This window comes from Mixophyes fleayi, chromosome 1, assembly GCF_038048845.1.
Source record: "Mixophyes fleayi isolate aMixFle1 chromosome 1, aMixFle1.hap1, whole genome shotgun sequence".
In the NCBI taxonomy this organism is placed as follows: Eukaryota; Metazoa; Chordata; class Amphibia; order Anura; family Limnodynastidae; genus Mixophyes; species Mixophyes fleayi.
Window position 1 is genome coordinate 83,231,212 of NC_134402.1, and position 14,484 is coordinate 83,245,695.

A 14,484-nucleotide genomic window follows, 5' to 3' on the forward strand; every position below is an offset into this window, starting at 1 on the left:
TTGTGACATCCTGCACCTTTTTTATGTCATAATGGCCAATCTTTTTGCATGACTAGGCTTATCCAGAGTTTGGTAACTGTGGTGAAGCCGACTTTTCTATGATAGTAATTTCTGGGAATTTGCTTGTGCATATAAAAAAAGGTCTACTACGCAGAAATATCAAGAATTTTCAAGCAAAACCAATACGCGATGATTGTGTGTTTTGCTATTTTTAGAGATACATTGCTACTGTAATATGTGCATCTATAGTATATTTTATAAAAAACTTTTCAGCCTACCTGTGAAATACCATATAGCAATAGAAATAAAGCAAATGAGTTTATAGAGCACCTAATATTTATTAACTGTCAGCGTCTTTTTTTTATGACAGCCCATCGCTAATAGCCAAAGGGTTGATAAGACTCATAGAAGATGACACCGCTAATGGGGCGGTAATGAAAATCACAACTTCCCAGGGAATTCACTTTGAAGAATTTGGAGCACATCAGAAGACAAAAGTGTGAAACTGTAATGAAATAAATGAATAATTTTTTTTGTAAAGCTATAGCTAAAGCACATGTTGGTCTTATATTGAAAAAAAAAATGAAACAAAAAAAAATCGCAATATGCACAAATGTGAATCGAATTACATTACAAGCTAGATTTGCTTATGCACCTCCTAGCAAGGTCTTTACAGAAGTGTCTATTTGAGCAAATAAGCATTTACTGTAGGGAAGATGTAAAGGCTATTAGTGTAACGTCCAATAGTCCCAGTTTTCGCCGGACAGTTGTAATTTTCAGCAGCCAAGGGGAGTGGTTTTCAAGGAAAGGGTATGTTAGGGCAGCATTGGGTATGGTAGGGAAGTATGGAACATGGCCGTGGTGGATCAGAGCTTTGGCCTAGTTTATTCCAATTTTCCATTGGGATATCACTTTATATCTGGCATAGAATTTTCAGATCCAGAGAAAACCTTCACAATAAATTAAAAGCCCCCGACTGCATTCCACATCTTGAGCTGGGCATTGATGACAAATTCAGTTGTGGGTCTATTCATCAAAAAAAAAAAGTCACAGCAGAGAATATGAAGCTTCTGGTGGCATGAATAAAATAATCAAAAATACACCTTCTAGTAGCACAAGCTATCACTACCACCAGAAAAATGGTGTGTGTAGCCTTATTTCAGCTTATGTATTTCAGCTTACACTATATGTTTCTTTATACCGTGATGATATGTATTTTAGCTATATTTTTGTATCAATATTTCAAATTCTATGAAAGCATGAGCTGTTGATATGTGTGTTAATATGTACAGTAGAGTGTGATCTGTTTAATGAGTAATGCATTATTTTGTGATATATGTTTCACTGTACACCAGGAAAACATTATTTGGACCAAATATCTGCAATTAATACCTCCCTGTTTTCTGACCAAAATAACATTCCAAAAATCTTTTAGAATTTTTTTTCTCTTCTTTACCACTCTCAATCACACAAAATATAATATTAAATGTATGGGATGGAATTTAGGAATCACTGAACCGGTATGTACTGGATACACCATAAATTATTTGCTATACAAGTGAAGTAACATTTTTAGTCTATCTAACATAACACTCTGCCACCAATATTATGGGTCTTTACCGTTTTCGCATTTGGTCAAATGGAATGGCATATAGAACGAGTAACCCTCCCACATCCCAGAAGTCTTAGCCTAGAAAATATTATTCTGTGATACAAGTACCGCTGCTGTCCTCTGATTGCTAAAGCCAACTCAGGATGATGTTAGCAGGCGTTGCCCAAACTTTACTATTAAAATAAAGCAATTTTTCATTTTTTTATTTTTATTTTATTAGTTATTTTTATTTTTTTTTCTATTTTTTTTATAGTGGCAGAAGCATGCACACATGGCCCTGGGACTGGCTTGTCAAGCAATAATACTCCTTTAACTGCTACCAGCCAGTATTACCGGCGAGCTGAACATCGCTCAGCTGCTCCAATTACATTCTTTTTAAAGAATTGCACCTAAAAAGATTTGAAATCTAGTCATCAGGGGAGTCTTAATAAATAACCCCCTAAGTTCCCCAGCACTGTGGATTAGTTCATTTCACAATTAACAGAAGTGATGGCACACTATCATAGATACTCTATTATGTCCATAAATAATACATGACAACATTAGCACATATGGGTATTTAGCTTATTGAATTTCAGCTGTTATCCCATAGGCTAGGCAAATATAGGATTTTACATAAACTGTGAAAATAAATGACTGAAAACCACATGTATGCAGGTCAAAGAAAAATATTAAGATATGGGGTAATATTTACTAAACTGTGGGTCGTAAAAAGTGTAAATGTTGCCTATAGCAACCAATCAGATTCTAGCTGTCATTTTGTAGAATGTACTAAATAAATGATAACTAGAATCTGATTGGTTGCTAAAGACAACATCTTCATATTTTCAAACCCACAGATTAGTAAATCTAGCCCATGGTGTTAAATCAGTTGGCGTGGCACTAAATAGTATTCCATTCATGATTAGCAAATTATAGATATATTCATTGTTGAATATTGTATCAAATGTACATAGTTAAATTATATTCATTATAAATACAAGGGTGGTGTCACACAAGATCCTTTCACGCTGGACCTTTCCCAGCTACCACACCACTCATGCCTAATTTGTATAGCATTTTGTATAACGTTTTAAATGCAGCTGAAAAGTGCAGCACTTTAAATCTCACAACTTATAATGGGCGCTTTAAACGTTCTGTACTTTTAACATGGAGTGAATAGCTCTTGTGGGACACCACCCTTAAAATATGTTGTGATCGATGTGACTTACTTTTTTGTGTGTGTTTTATTAATAAGTGTTTCTAAACTGTATTTTTTGTTGACCAAATGTAACTGTGTTGCCCTGGCTGCAAAATATCTGAAATATGTGATATTATTTAAACCAAATATGACAAAAATGTAATACTGTCAAATAATTCATATAGCAGTGTAAAATATTATGCCATAAAAGCTGTTGATACAGATGAATGCAACTGACTATATAATCCAAGTTGGGAAATGGTTCATTTTGCTGAAATAAAATAAATCTGTATGTAAAATGATCCGAGAAATCAGTGATGTAATAAGCATTTTAAAGCAAAATAATTAGAAATTCAGAAATTGCATATGTACTGTATTCCTCAGGCTATATATACAGTTTAAAGAAAAAAGAACACTTACATGAATGGGGGTCAGCTGTTCACTCAGAGAGCGAGAGATGAAAATAACACCTCTGGGACTGATAGTAGAAAGGGTTTATCGGAATAAATATATATATATATATATATATATATATATATATATATATATATATATATGAACTAGTTACCTGGACAGATATCACCATCAGTTTAATTCTACCTTGCAAGGGATTTTTGTCCAAATAGAATTATCATAACTACAGTTTATATAGCACCAACAGCGCAGTAGAGGTTAAAACTATGATCTCTTATACCTTTGAGTGTAAACAATTGCTATCATATCATCATTGTTTATGTATAGGGCGCCATAAATTCCGCAGCACCGGACAGACAGCATACAAATCACACAAATGCAAATTAAACATATTAACAAATCATACTAGAACAGATGACAAGTATCAACTATATAATATCAGTTATAAGTAACAAATATACAAGTGTATATTCTATAAGTACAAAACAAAATGACAGCACTTATTGTCAGCACTTATCCTTAACACTGCATATCTCTGTGTATCTATGTATTTATATATTTGTGTATGTAACATGGGGTATTAGTTCATATTTTAATCAAAATATATAAGCCTGCATCCCAGCGTCAAGGGCACCTCATTATATGCAGGTCCTACACTGACCTATATGCTTCAAACAAATGCAGTTAAAATCAGATGCACTCATCTCCCAGGTATAAGGCTTTCATCTAGTAAGGGCTGTCTTGTAAGTCACACGAAAATGAGCCTTAAATAGGCTTAATGGACAGTTGCTATGGCAACATAAGGCAATATTTTAAGACAAAAACAGAAAAAAATAAACCTGTGCTTGGTATATCCCATATTATATATAGGTAACAGCTGTATGGCAATATAAATGCCCATATATGTATACAAAACAAAAAAAACAGTAGTTGTCAGTGCTTATTTTATTGATCAAGTCTGTTCATTGTCCTTCACAGGCTCTGGTGGATTTAAATTTAGCAGGTACCCCTAAGTCAGGGCTTTCAGTTCCAGTCTGTATATGAAAGTGGGCCAGCCAGCTCTCGCAAGCGCAGATTGACACCAGATTGACATATTAAGCTGAGCATTATGACATTTTTTTGATAAATTGCCTGATAGAAGATTCTCTATTACTGCAATAAGCAGCGATAGAAAATCTTCTTAACTGAAGGTCCTTGATAAATAGACCCCTTAGTGTAAGTGAGCAGGTCTTGTTTTGACAGACAGATGGATCAGACAAATTCCACAGGACTTTGATTGACATTCGAATCGCACCAAATGTATATGGTTGCCACAAATTTCTTACAATAATCTAGTTATAAATTATAACCCCCTGTTTGCCTGGTGTGTGGTATAGGTGTATTTCTCCATTACACCGACATCTAATGCTCTTGAGTCAGCCAAATGGCTCAATCTCTCATATCAGCAAGCAGTTGTTCCTGTAAGTTTAATAACAACAAAGCACATACAGCAGGTATAGCCCTATACAATTACCATTGTTGAAATAAATGAGCACCAGACTATTTCATTTGATGAACAAACAATTAAAGAAGTTTATTTGAATACAGTTATTTACCTTACACCTTTCCAGCATATAATTGCAGGACTATAATGATATACAACAGCAGCAACAAAGTGTTTGTTTCATAGGATGGGCACGAGCTGACTCTCTGGTGTGGTCTTTTCTCCACGCCAGCCTCCTCTTTTGTGGACCCATGCTCATAGTACATCGCATCTGTCTGGTGATTGTGCATCCACTTGCCTGTATTACCATCTACGAAAAATACTTCATTTTGAACTATGTGATTTCCAAGAACCCACTAGGACGTGCAACCAGGGGCTTGCTGGCAAACTTTAGCCCGATGGCAAGCACACAGCACTGGCCCATAAGTAGCAGCCCATCCTTAAAGGGTGGTTTTTGGTGCAATATATATATCCATTTCCCACAAAAATCACAGGCATTAAGTAATACATAATCACGTAACAAATAGACCTCATTTTCCACCAACAGCCCACAATCAATAAATAGCTCCCAACCCCCCCCCCCCACCATTAAATTAAATTAAAGGTCCAATTACCCCATTATAAATTCATAGGCTCCACTTTTAAATTAAATTACCCTACCATCACCCCACAAATAAAATAGCACTCATTAAATAATTATCCCGTGCCTGCACACACATACACAATATATACTACCTACATACAATATATACTGCCCACACACACAATATATACTGCCCACACACACACAATATATACTGCCCACACACACACACACACAATATATACTGCCCACACAATATATACTCACCACACACACACACACACACACAATATATACTGCCCACACACACAATATATACTGCCCACACACACACAATATATACTGCCCACACACACACAATATATACTGCACACACACACACACACACACAATATATACTGCACACACAATATATACTACACACACACAAAAATCAACACCCCCACTTACCTTATTCCACCCGCACATCTGCTGCACTTCGCAGTTCACACATGGGATGACACCTGTCACGTGGTGCACGTCCCATGTGACAAGGAGGAGGAGGGGGCCCGGCCAATGATGAAAGGTGGCTGGTCCCAGAAGAAGCGCCAGCCACCAAATAATAGAGACTTGGGCTGGTTCATGCACCGGCCCAAAATAGTAATTTTCTGTCCGGCCCGGGGGGGCGTGTGCCCCCTTGCCCAACCCACCCCTGTGTGAGTCCCTCACACTCATTATTTTCCACTGTCACTACTCTCTTTGCCTTATCACTTAACCTTATGGTGTTGGGTGTCACTCACCGGACCGTGAGTGCCTCTTCCCGGACATTTAGGAACCGTGGCCGTCCACCATCCTGAGGGTCTGCGCATGCGCAGCCCTTTTCTATACTTCAGTGTATACCCCTTTAACTCAATTGGCAGATCAGGCAACACTCCCTATATTAAGCACCTGTGGTCAACACCACGTTGCCTGATCTTGGAGTCTCATTCCTCATGAGTCTCTGAAGGTGTTCCTGTATTACTTGTGTATTCAGTGCTGCTGATTCCTGTGGTTTCCAAACCACTTCTACTACTGTGGTTCCATACCACTTCTACCATCAACTGTATCATCATGACTGTTTGCTGATTCCTATCCGCTGCCTCCGTGCACTACAGTCTTCTACACCACTTCAACGTTATTTTATATCAATGTGACTGTTTGCTCGTTGCTATCCGCTGCCTCCGTGCACTCCAGCTTTTACTTCACTCACCTGCTTCTCATCAAGTCTGTTTGCTGATTTCTATCCACTGCCTCCGTGCACTACAGTCTCCTGCTGGCAACTCGCCTGTGTTCAACATCGTGACTGCCAGCTGATTACTATCCGCTGCCTCCGTGCACTACATTCTCATCTCATCTTTGCTGTGGCTTCCTCGAGACTGCCGCTTTTCATTACCATCTGCTACACTTCGTGATCTACAGCTCCTGCCCTGCGCTGCACTCCTGTTTCCCATCGCTGTTGGTTCCTGTGGTTGCTACTGGTTACCTCCGTGTGCCGCTGAGTCCTGCCGCTGTGGTCAGCGCTATCGTCCATCTCCTGCTGATCCACGCTCCATGCCTTCACGTGTTCCACTGGCCTCTATCCTCCTGTCAGCATTGGATTTGTATCTCTTCTACTGCCCTCTGCTGGATCATCTCCATTCTCCTGGGTTTCCTATGAGTCCAGTTCCACGTGTTGCTGGCTCCTGTGGATTCGTGTCCCTGTCGGTCTACTCACCTGTGCGCTGCACCTGCTAGACAGCTGCTTCTCCTATCCAGGGACTTCCTATCCAGTCGGCCTCCAGCCGCTCAGGTACCGCTGCAGTCCCATCTGACTGCTGCTGCTGAACCACGGTATGCATACTTCTCATTGACTGTGCTGTGTATTGCATATCTTGCTGGACTGTGTTTGGTTCTCTCTGGAGTCTGCTATCCGCTGAGTCTATTGCCATCATTGACTGTGTTATCATTGTGCTGGACTACTTCAAGAGACTTTCTAGATTGCAGACCTGATCAGTCATTTACATATATATATACCTATATTGTGCATATTACTGTGGATCGTGTATAAGGTGCCTGTGTATATCCTGTGTTGCAGTCTTCCCCCGTGCACCTCCTCACATATATATAGCAGTGGTACAACTTGCTACCGCAGACCACTGACTACCTGGATACCTCCACTTGGATTCCATTCCTTCACTCAGACAGCGGTACAACTTGCTACCCGCAGACCGCTGACTCTCATCACCTCCTTGTTTCTGTTGGACATTCCTCCTTACTATAGCAGTGGTACAACTTGCTATCGCAGACCACTGACTACCTTCACGTGTCCTTGTCCATACAGTTCCTTGTGTATCATTACCTCATTATTACCAGTGTTGCTAGTCATAGACTTTCCTGAGCATCTCATCGGTCATCATTTCATGTTCCGTGATCACCCAGCTACCAGAGTACCCTATTACCATCTACATTGCTCTGGTAAGCCTACCATCTGGTGATCCCTGGGTAAAGACTCCTAGTGCCCGTGACAGTAAGATCAGGCCATGACAGACCCAGTTGTGGAACCTACCGCCAAAGAGATGCTGCAATATCTGGTTACCCGTATGGAACAACAAGATGTTCGTCAACAACAGTTGCTGCAATGTTATCAGACTTTAGTCGCCCAAGTAACTTCTGTGCCTAAGGTAGCAGCCACTGTTGATCCTTCCGTGTCGTCATCTTCTTCCCCTGTGCCATCCCAGGTGTCTACTGCTTCCACGCTACACCTGCCTACTCCGTCAAAATATGATGGAGACCCCAAAACCTGTAGGGGTTTTCTTACTCAATGCTCAGTTCATTTTGAGCTCCAACCTCAAAATTTTTCTACCCATCGTTCCAGAGTGGCCTATCTTATTTCATTGTTTTCAGGACAAGCCCTGGCTTGGGCTTCCCCTCTGTGGGAAAGAAACGATCCATTGTTACAGGATAGTGCCGAATTTATTTCCACGTTCCGAAGTGTATTCGATGAACCAGGTCGTGTTATTTCCGCTGCATCCAGCATTCTCCGTCTTCGCCAAGGATCTCGCACTGTGGCTCAGTACGTCATTCAATTTAGGATCTTAGCCTCTGAACTTCAGTGGAACACTGAAGCATTAATTGCCGCCTTCTGGCAGGGGCTTTCCGATAAAATTAAAAACGCACTGACTTCACAAGAACTACCCTCCTCTTTAGAAGATTTGATCTCTCTTTGCCATCGTGTAGACATGAGGTTTCGTGAAAGAGAATCTGAGAAAACAACTTCGGTTAAAACACCTCTTCTCTCAAATCCTCAATTTCACCCAGTTTCATCTCCGGTGATACCCATGGAGATAGGTCGCTCCAAATTAACTTTAGAGGAGAGGGACCGAAGAATAAAGAATAGACTTTGTATCTATTGTGCTGATTCTACGCATATGCTCAATTCTTGTCCCAGGAAATGCCGGGCTCTAACCAATACTGGGGAGATAAGGTTAGGGTTCCTGGAGTCCTCTCCACCTTCTACGAAATTAAAAGTCTGCGCTTTTGATGTGACGATTTCCTTTGCTACCAAATCCTTTGAGTCTCAAGCACTGATTGATTCTGGAGCAGCAGGAAATTTCATTTCTAAATCCCTAGTGAATCAATGGTCCCTACCAGTGATTACTTTGAAAACACCGATTACTGTGACTGCTATAGATGGATCACGTCTCATCAATGGTCTCATCACCCAGAGTACGTCTCCAGTAACGCTTCAGATTGGTGTGCTACACCATGAAGAGATTTCGTTTTTAATTCTTCCTGTTACGACAAGTCCGATTGTCTTAGGCCTTCCGTGGCTTCAATGTCATTCTCCCCAGATTGACTGGCGCACTTCTCAAGTTACGTCTTGGGGAGCTGAATGTCATCATCGTTGTCTCTCTCAAGTGGTTTCATTCAAAAGACAGCATTCGTCTATTCCACCAGGGCCTCCTCCACAGGATCCTTCATCTACGGATCTGTGTGATAAGGTTCAGTCTGAACGCCGTCCTCCTCATCGGGCGTTCGTGACGTCATCGGACGTTGAAGATGGATCTCAGGAGTCATCTTCAAAAAGTCAAGGGCTGGTGGTTCACGGTCACCATCCGTCTTTTCCGGAATTTCCTGCCCTCCCGTCCACCCAAGTTCCTGCTGTGGAGACTGCTTGTCAGACCTTCAAAAATATCTGGTCTCAGGCCAAAACCTGTTTAAAGAAGACATCTAACAAATATAAGTCTTTCGCAGATAAGAAGAGGCGGGCTATTCCACCACTAAAAATTGGAGATCGTGTCTGGTTATCTACCAAAAATATTCGTTTGAAGGTTCCATCTTTGAAATTCGCCCCTCGTTTTATTGGTCCATATAGGATCATTCAAGTTATCAATCCAGTATGTGTGAAACTCCTTCTTCCTAAGAGTCTTCGGATTTCTAATGCCTTCCATGTATCTTTGCTCAAACCTCTTATTATCAACCGTTTTTCAACTCCTCCCTCAGCTCCGCAGCCAGTTCAAGTTCATCAGGAGGAGGATTTTGAGATTACCGAGGTACTAGATGCAAAAATTTCGCGAGGAGTCCTCCACTTCCTCGTTCATTGGAAGGGCTTTGGTCCTGAGGAGCGCTCTTGGATCAAAGCTGAAGATCTTAATGCTCCTGCCCTTTTGAAGAAGTTTTACTCCAAAAATCCGGACAAGCCCGGTTCCAGGCGTTCTGTGCCCACCTTTAAAAGGGGGGGTACTGTCACTCACCGGACCGTGAGTGCCTCTTCCCGGACATTTAGGAACCGTGGCCGTCCACCATCCTGAGGGTCTGCGCATGCGCAGCCCTTTTCTATACTTCAGTGTATACCCCTTTAACTCAATTGGCAGATCAGGCAACACTCCCTATATTAAGCACCTGTGGTCAACACCACGTTGCCTGATCTTGGAGTCTCATTCCTCATGAGTCTCTGAAGGTGTTCCTGTATTACTTGTGTATTCAGTGCTGCTGATTCCTGTGGTTTCCAAACCACTTCTACTACTGTGGTTCCATACCACTTCTACCATCAACTGTATCATCATGACTGTTTGCTGATTCCTATCCGCTGCCTCCGTGCACTACAGTCTTCTACACCACTTCAACGTTATTTTATATCAATGTGACTGTTTGCTCGTTGCTATCCGCTGCCTCCGTGCACTCCAGCTTTTACTTCACTCACCTGCTTCTCATCAAGTCTGTTTGCTGATTTCTATCCACTGCCTCCGTGCACTACAGTCTCCTGCTGGCAACTCGCCTGTGTTCAACATCGTGACTGCCAGCTGATTACTATCCGCTGCCTCCGTGCACTACATTCTCATCTCATCTTTGCTGTGGCTTCCTCGAGACTGCCGCTTTTCATTACCATCTGCTACACTTCGTGATCTACAGCTCCTGCCCTGCGCTGCACTCCTGTTTCCCATCGCTGTTGGTTCCTGTGGTTGCTACTGGTTACCTCCGTGTGCCGCTGAGTCCTGCCGCTGTGGTCAGCGCTATCGTCCATCTCCTGCTGATCCACGCTCCATGCCTTCACGTGTTCCACTGGCCTCTATCCTCCTGTCAGCATTGGATTTGTATCTCTTCTACTGCCCTCTGCTGGATCATCTCCATTCTCCTGGGTTTCCTATGAGTCCAGTTCCACGTGTTGCTGGCTCCTGTGGATTCGTGTCCCTGTCGGTCTACTCACCTGTGCGCTGCACCTGCTAGACAGCTGCTTCTCCTATCCAGGGACTTCCTATCCAGTCGGCCTCCAGCCGCTCAGGTACCGCTGCAGTCCCATCTGACTGCTGCTGCTGAACCACGGTATGCATACTTCTCATTGACTGTGCTGTGTATTGCATATCTTGCTGGACTGTGTTTGGTTCTCTCTGGAGTCTGCTATCCGCTGAGTCTATTGCCATCATTGACTGTGTTATCATTGTGCTGGACTACTTCAAGAGACTTTCTAGATTGCAGACCTGATCAGTCATTTACATATATATATACCTATATTGTGCATATTACTGTGGATCGTGTATAAGGTGCCTGTGTATATCCTGTGTTGCAGTCTTCCCCCGTGCACCTCCTCACATATATATAGCAGTGGTACAACTTGCTACCGCAGACCACTGACTACCTGGATACCTCCACTTGGATTCCATTCCTTCACTCAGACAGCGGTACAACTTGCTACCCGCAGACCGCTGACTCTCATCACCTCCTTGTTTCTGTTGGACATTCCTCCTCACTATAGCAGTGGTACAACTTGCTATCGCAGACCACTGACTACCTTCACGTGTCCTTGTCCATACAGTTCCTTGTGTATCATTACCTCATTATTACCAGTGTTGCTAGTCATAGACTTTCCTGAGCATCTCATCGGTCATCATTTCATGTTCCGTGATCACCCAGCTACCAGAGTACCCTATTACCATCTACATTGCTCTGGTAAGCCTACCATCTGGTGATCCCTGGGTAAAGACTCCTAGTGCCCGTGACATTGGGGCAGGCATAACATGTTGCCTATCACTTGGGTTTGCCGCCTATACCCCTTGCAAGAAACTCTGACTCCCGCTTAAGCACTCTGGTCAAGCTATTTCTTGCAAACCCTGAGGTGTTTTACCAACCTCCTCTTCACAGGGGACTTGCCAAACATATTTGTTACAAAGGAGTGTGTCTTCATGTGTTCAAACAGCAGGTGGTGTTACAAAACACTAGGAATAGATGTTGTTTACATGCGCCAGAGTGAATGATTATAATAATGTTAATTTTGCAGTTATCCCTATGTGTCGTCAGACTCTTCATGAGCCAGACAAGTGCAAGCCAGACACAGCTGAAAAATAATTCATATGTTCTTTTCCTCTATTTTGTTCCATTCCACCTCAAAAGAGAACTTAACTTTATGTCTGCAAAATAAATTGATATTGTAGGAAATAGGTGTTAATCAGGAAACCAAACATTGTCTTTGCTGATTGAGTTATTGCAGCTACAAAAAAGGAAATACAACCTCTCTCACCTGTTATAGATGTGACAAGCATAATCGCATAAAATACATTTTTGAGCAATTACATGAATAGTTTGCTCACTGATTTTTTAAAGCAGAGAAAGAAATATATGCAGACTGATTATTTTAATTGTTATTGGAAAACGGATATTTGTTTCTATTACAACCTTGTTAAATAAATAAGTGCCAGAATTGTGTAAGGGAGGAATCTAATTGGCAGCCTAGTGCTTTACAGTGCTAAGCAGACCTCTGGTGGCGTGGCCATGCCCTGTAGCAACGTGGCCATGCCCCTTTGTGATGTGCCCACACCTTCTGTCCCATGCCAGGGACAGACATGGTGGGTGGTATGCACACTGGTAAGCGCGATTGCAGCAATGGCAAATGGAGTCTGTCACAGTTGGTGTAACTAACATACAAGTAAGTGAACCATAGCTTTGCAAGCAGAGTAAACACAAGAAAGAGTCTTATGAATGCACCATGGAAAATGTATTATAAGGCAAAGCAATTATTATACTGTGTAATAATTTGGCCAGTGCTATTGATATACACTATATGGACAAATGTATTTTGGCACACATGTTAATTATTGAATTAAGGTGTTTCAATCAGACCCATTGCCAGAGGGGAATAAAATCAAGCACCTAGCCATACAGTCTCCATTTGCAAACATTTTAGATACAAAATGGGTCATTCTGAAGAGCTCAGTGACTTCAAGCATGGCACTGTGATAGGATGCCACCTTTGCAATAAGACGGTTCGTGAAATTACATCCCTGCTGGATATTCCACGGTCAACTGTAAGTGATATTACTAGAAAGTGGAAGCGTTTAGGAACAACAGCAACTCAGCCATGAAGCGGAAGACCACGTAAAATCACAGAGCGGGGTCAATGACTGCTAAGGAGCATGGTGCGTAAAAGTCGCCAATGCTCTGCTGATTCCATAGCTGGATAGTTCCGAACGTCCACTGGCATTGATGTAAGCACAAAAACTGCGACGGGAGCTTAATGGAATTGGTTTCCATGGCCAAGCAGCTGCATACAAGCCTTACATCACCAAGACCAATGCCAAGCGTCAGATGGGGTGGTGTAAAGAACACTGACACTGGACCTTTGGGGATGGTCCTTTTCCATTCCAACATGACTAGTGCACAAAGCAAGGACTACAAAGAGATTATTTGATGAGTTCGGTGTGGAAGAACTTGACTGGCCCGCACAGAGCCCTGACCTCAACCCAATCGAACACCTTTGGGATGAACTGGAATGGAGATTGTGAGCCAGACCTTCTCATCCAACATCAGTGCCTGACCTCATAAACAGTCCCTGATGGTGTAATGGTCAAGCGAATACATTTGCTCATATTGTGTATATACAATACAGAGAGCAACCTGGTGACTGCTATAAAATAAAGAGTGCATCGAAGTGAGCACCAAACACAGAACATCCCAGTTACAGGTGTACATTACAGAGAGCATCCTAATAATAGACATACAATATAGAAAATATCCTAGCAATAGATATAGAAAACAGAAAGCATCCTAGTGACCTCAGTGGCAGAACTACTATTGGTGCAGCAGGTGGGATGCACCGAGGCCCATGGAGATATTGGGCCCACTGCACTCGGAACTAGCAAGCTGTGAGCCCCAGTTCCTTGCACCAGGGCCCACAGCTTACTCCTCTTACGCCTCTGACCTCCATACAATACATAAAACATCCTAGCGACCACAATGTAATACAGAGAGCATCCTAGTGCCTACCATTCAATACAGAGAACATTCTAGTGACCTATATACAATGCAGAGAGCCTGAACCCTCACTTTGTCAGACATTGTGACACATCTGTGCCATATCAGCCCCCCCATATTGATTCTCTCCCCAGTCATGGCCGCCACATTGATTCACTTCACTTTTCCCCAACGCTGCTGTGTGTTGTTTCTCACAAAATATGTACTTTAGTCCAGGCTACTTTTTACTGCTTCTGTTCCCCAGAGGGCAGGTTACAGCAGAGAGGTGAGTAATGGCATATTCAAATAAAGGTTATCCCCACAGGAGCCACTCTCCAAGTACTGTGCCCATATTATATATTATGAAAAGAGTATAAATGGAAGGGAATTATCTGGGTGGCGTCCTGGAGTCATTGTCTCTTGGGGTGAGGGTCATCTTTCCACATGTGGCCAGGTGTATATATTTAGGCTCCCACCCATAGACCTGTACA

The 14,484-nt window shown here is 42.2% G+C and overlaps 1 protein-coding gene across 1 annotated transcript in view; it reads left to right on the forward strand.

The window, feature by feature from the left end:
* HPGD (15-hydroxyprostaglandin dehydrogenase) overlaps positions 1-3,094 on the forward strand; it is a 65,904-nt gene extending 62,810 nt beyond the window's left edge. The window contains exon 7 of the mRNA XM_075197588.1: positions 371-3,094. Coding sequence (XP_075053689.1) covers positions 371-503 — 133 coding nt within the window. The 3' untranslated portion in view covers positions 504-3,094. The remainder of the gene's footprint in view (positions 1-370) is intronic.
* The last annotated feature ends 11,390 nt before the right edge of the window (positions 3,095-14,484 follow it).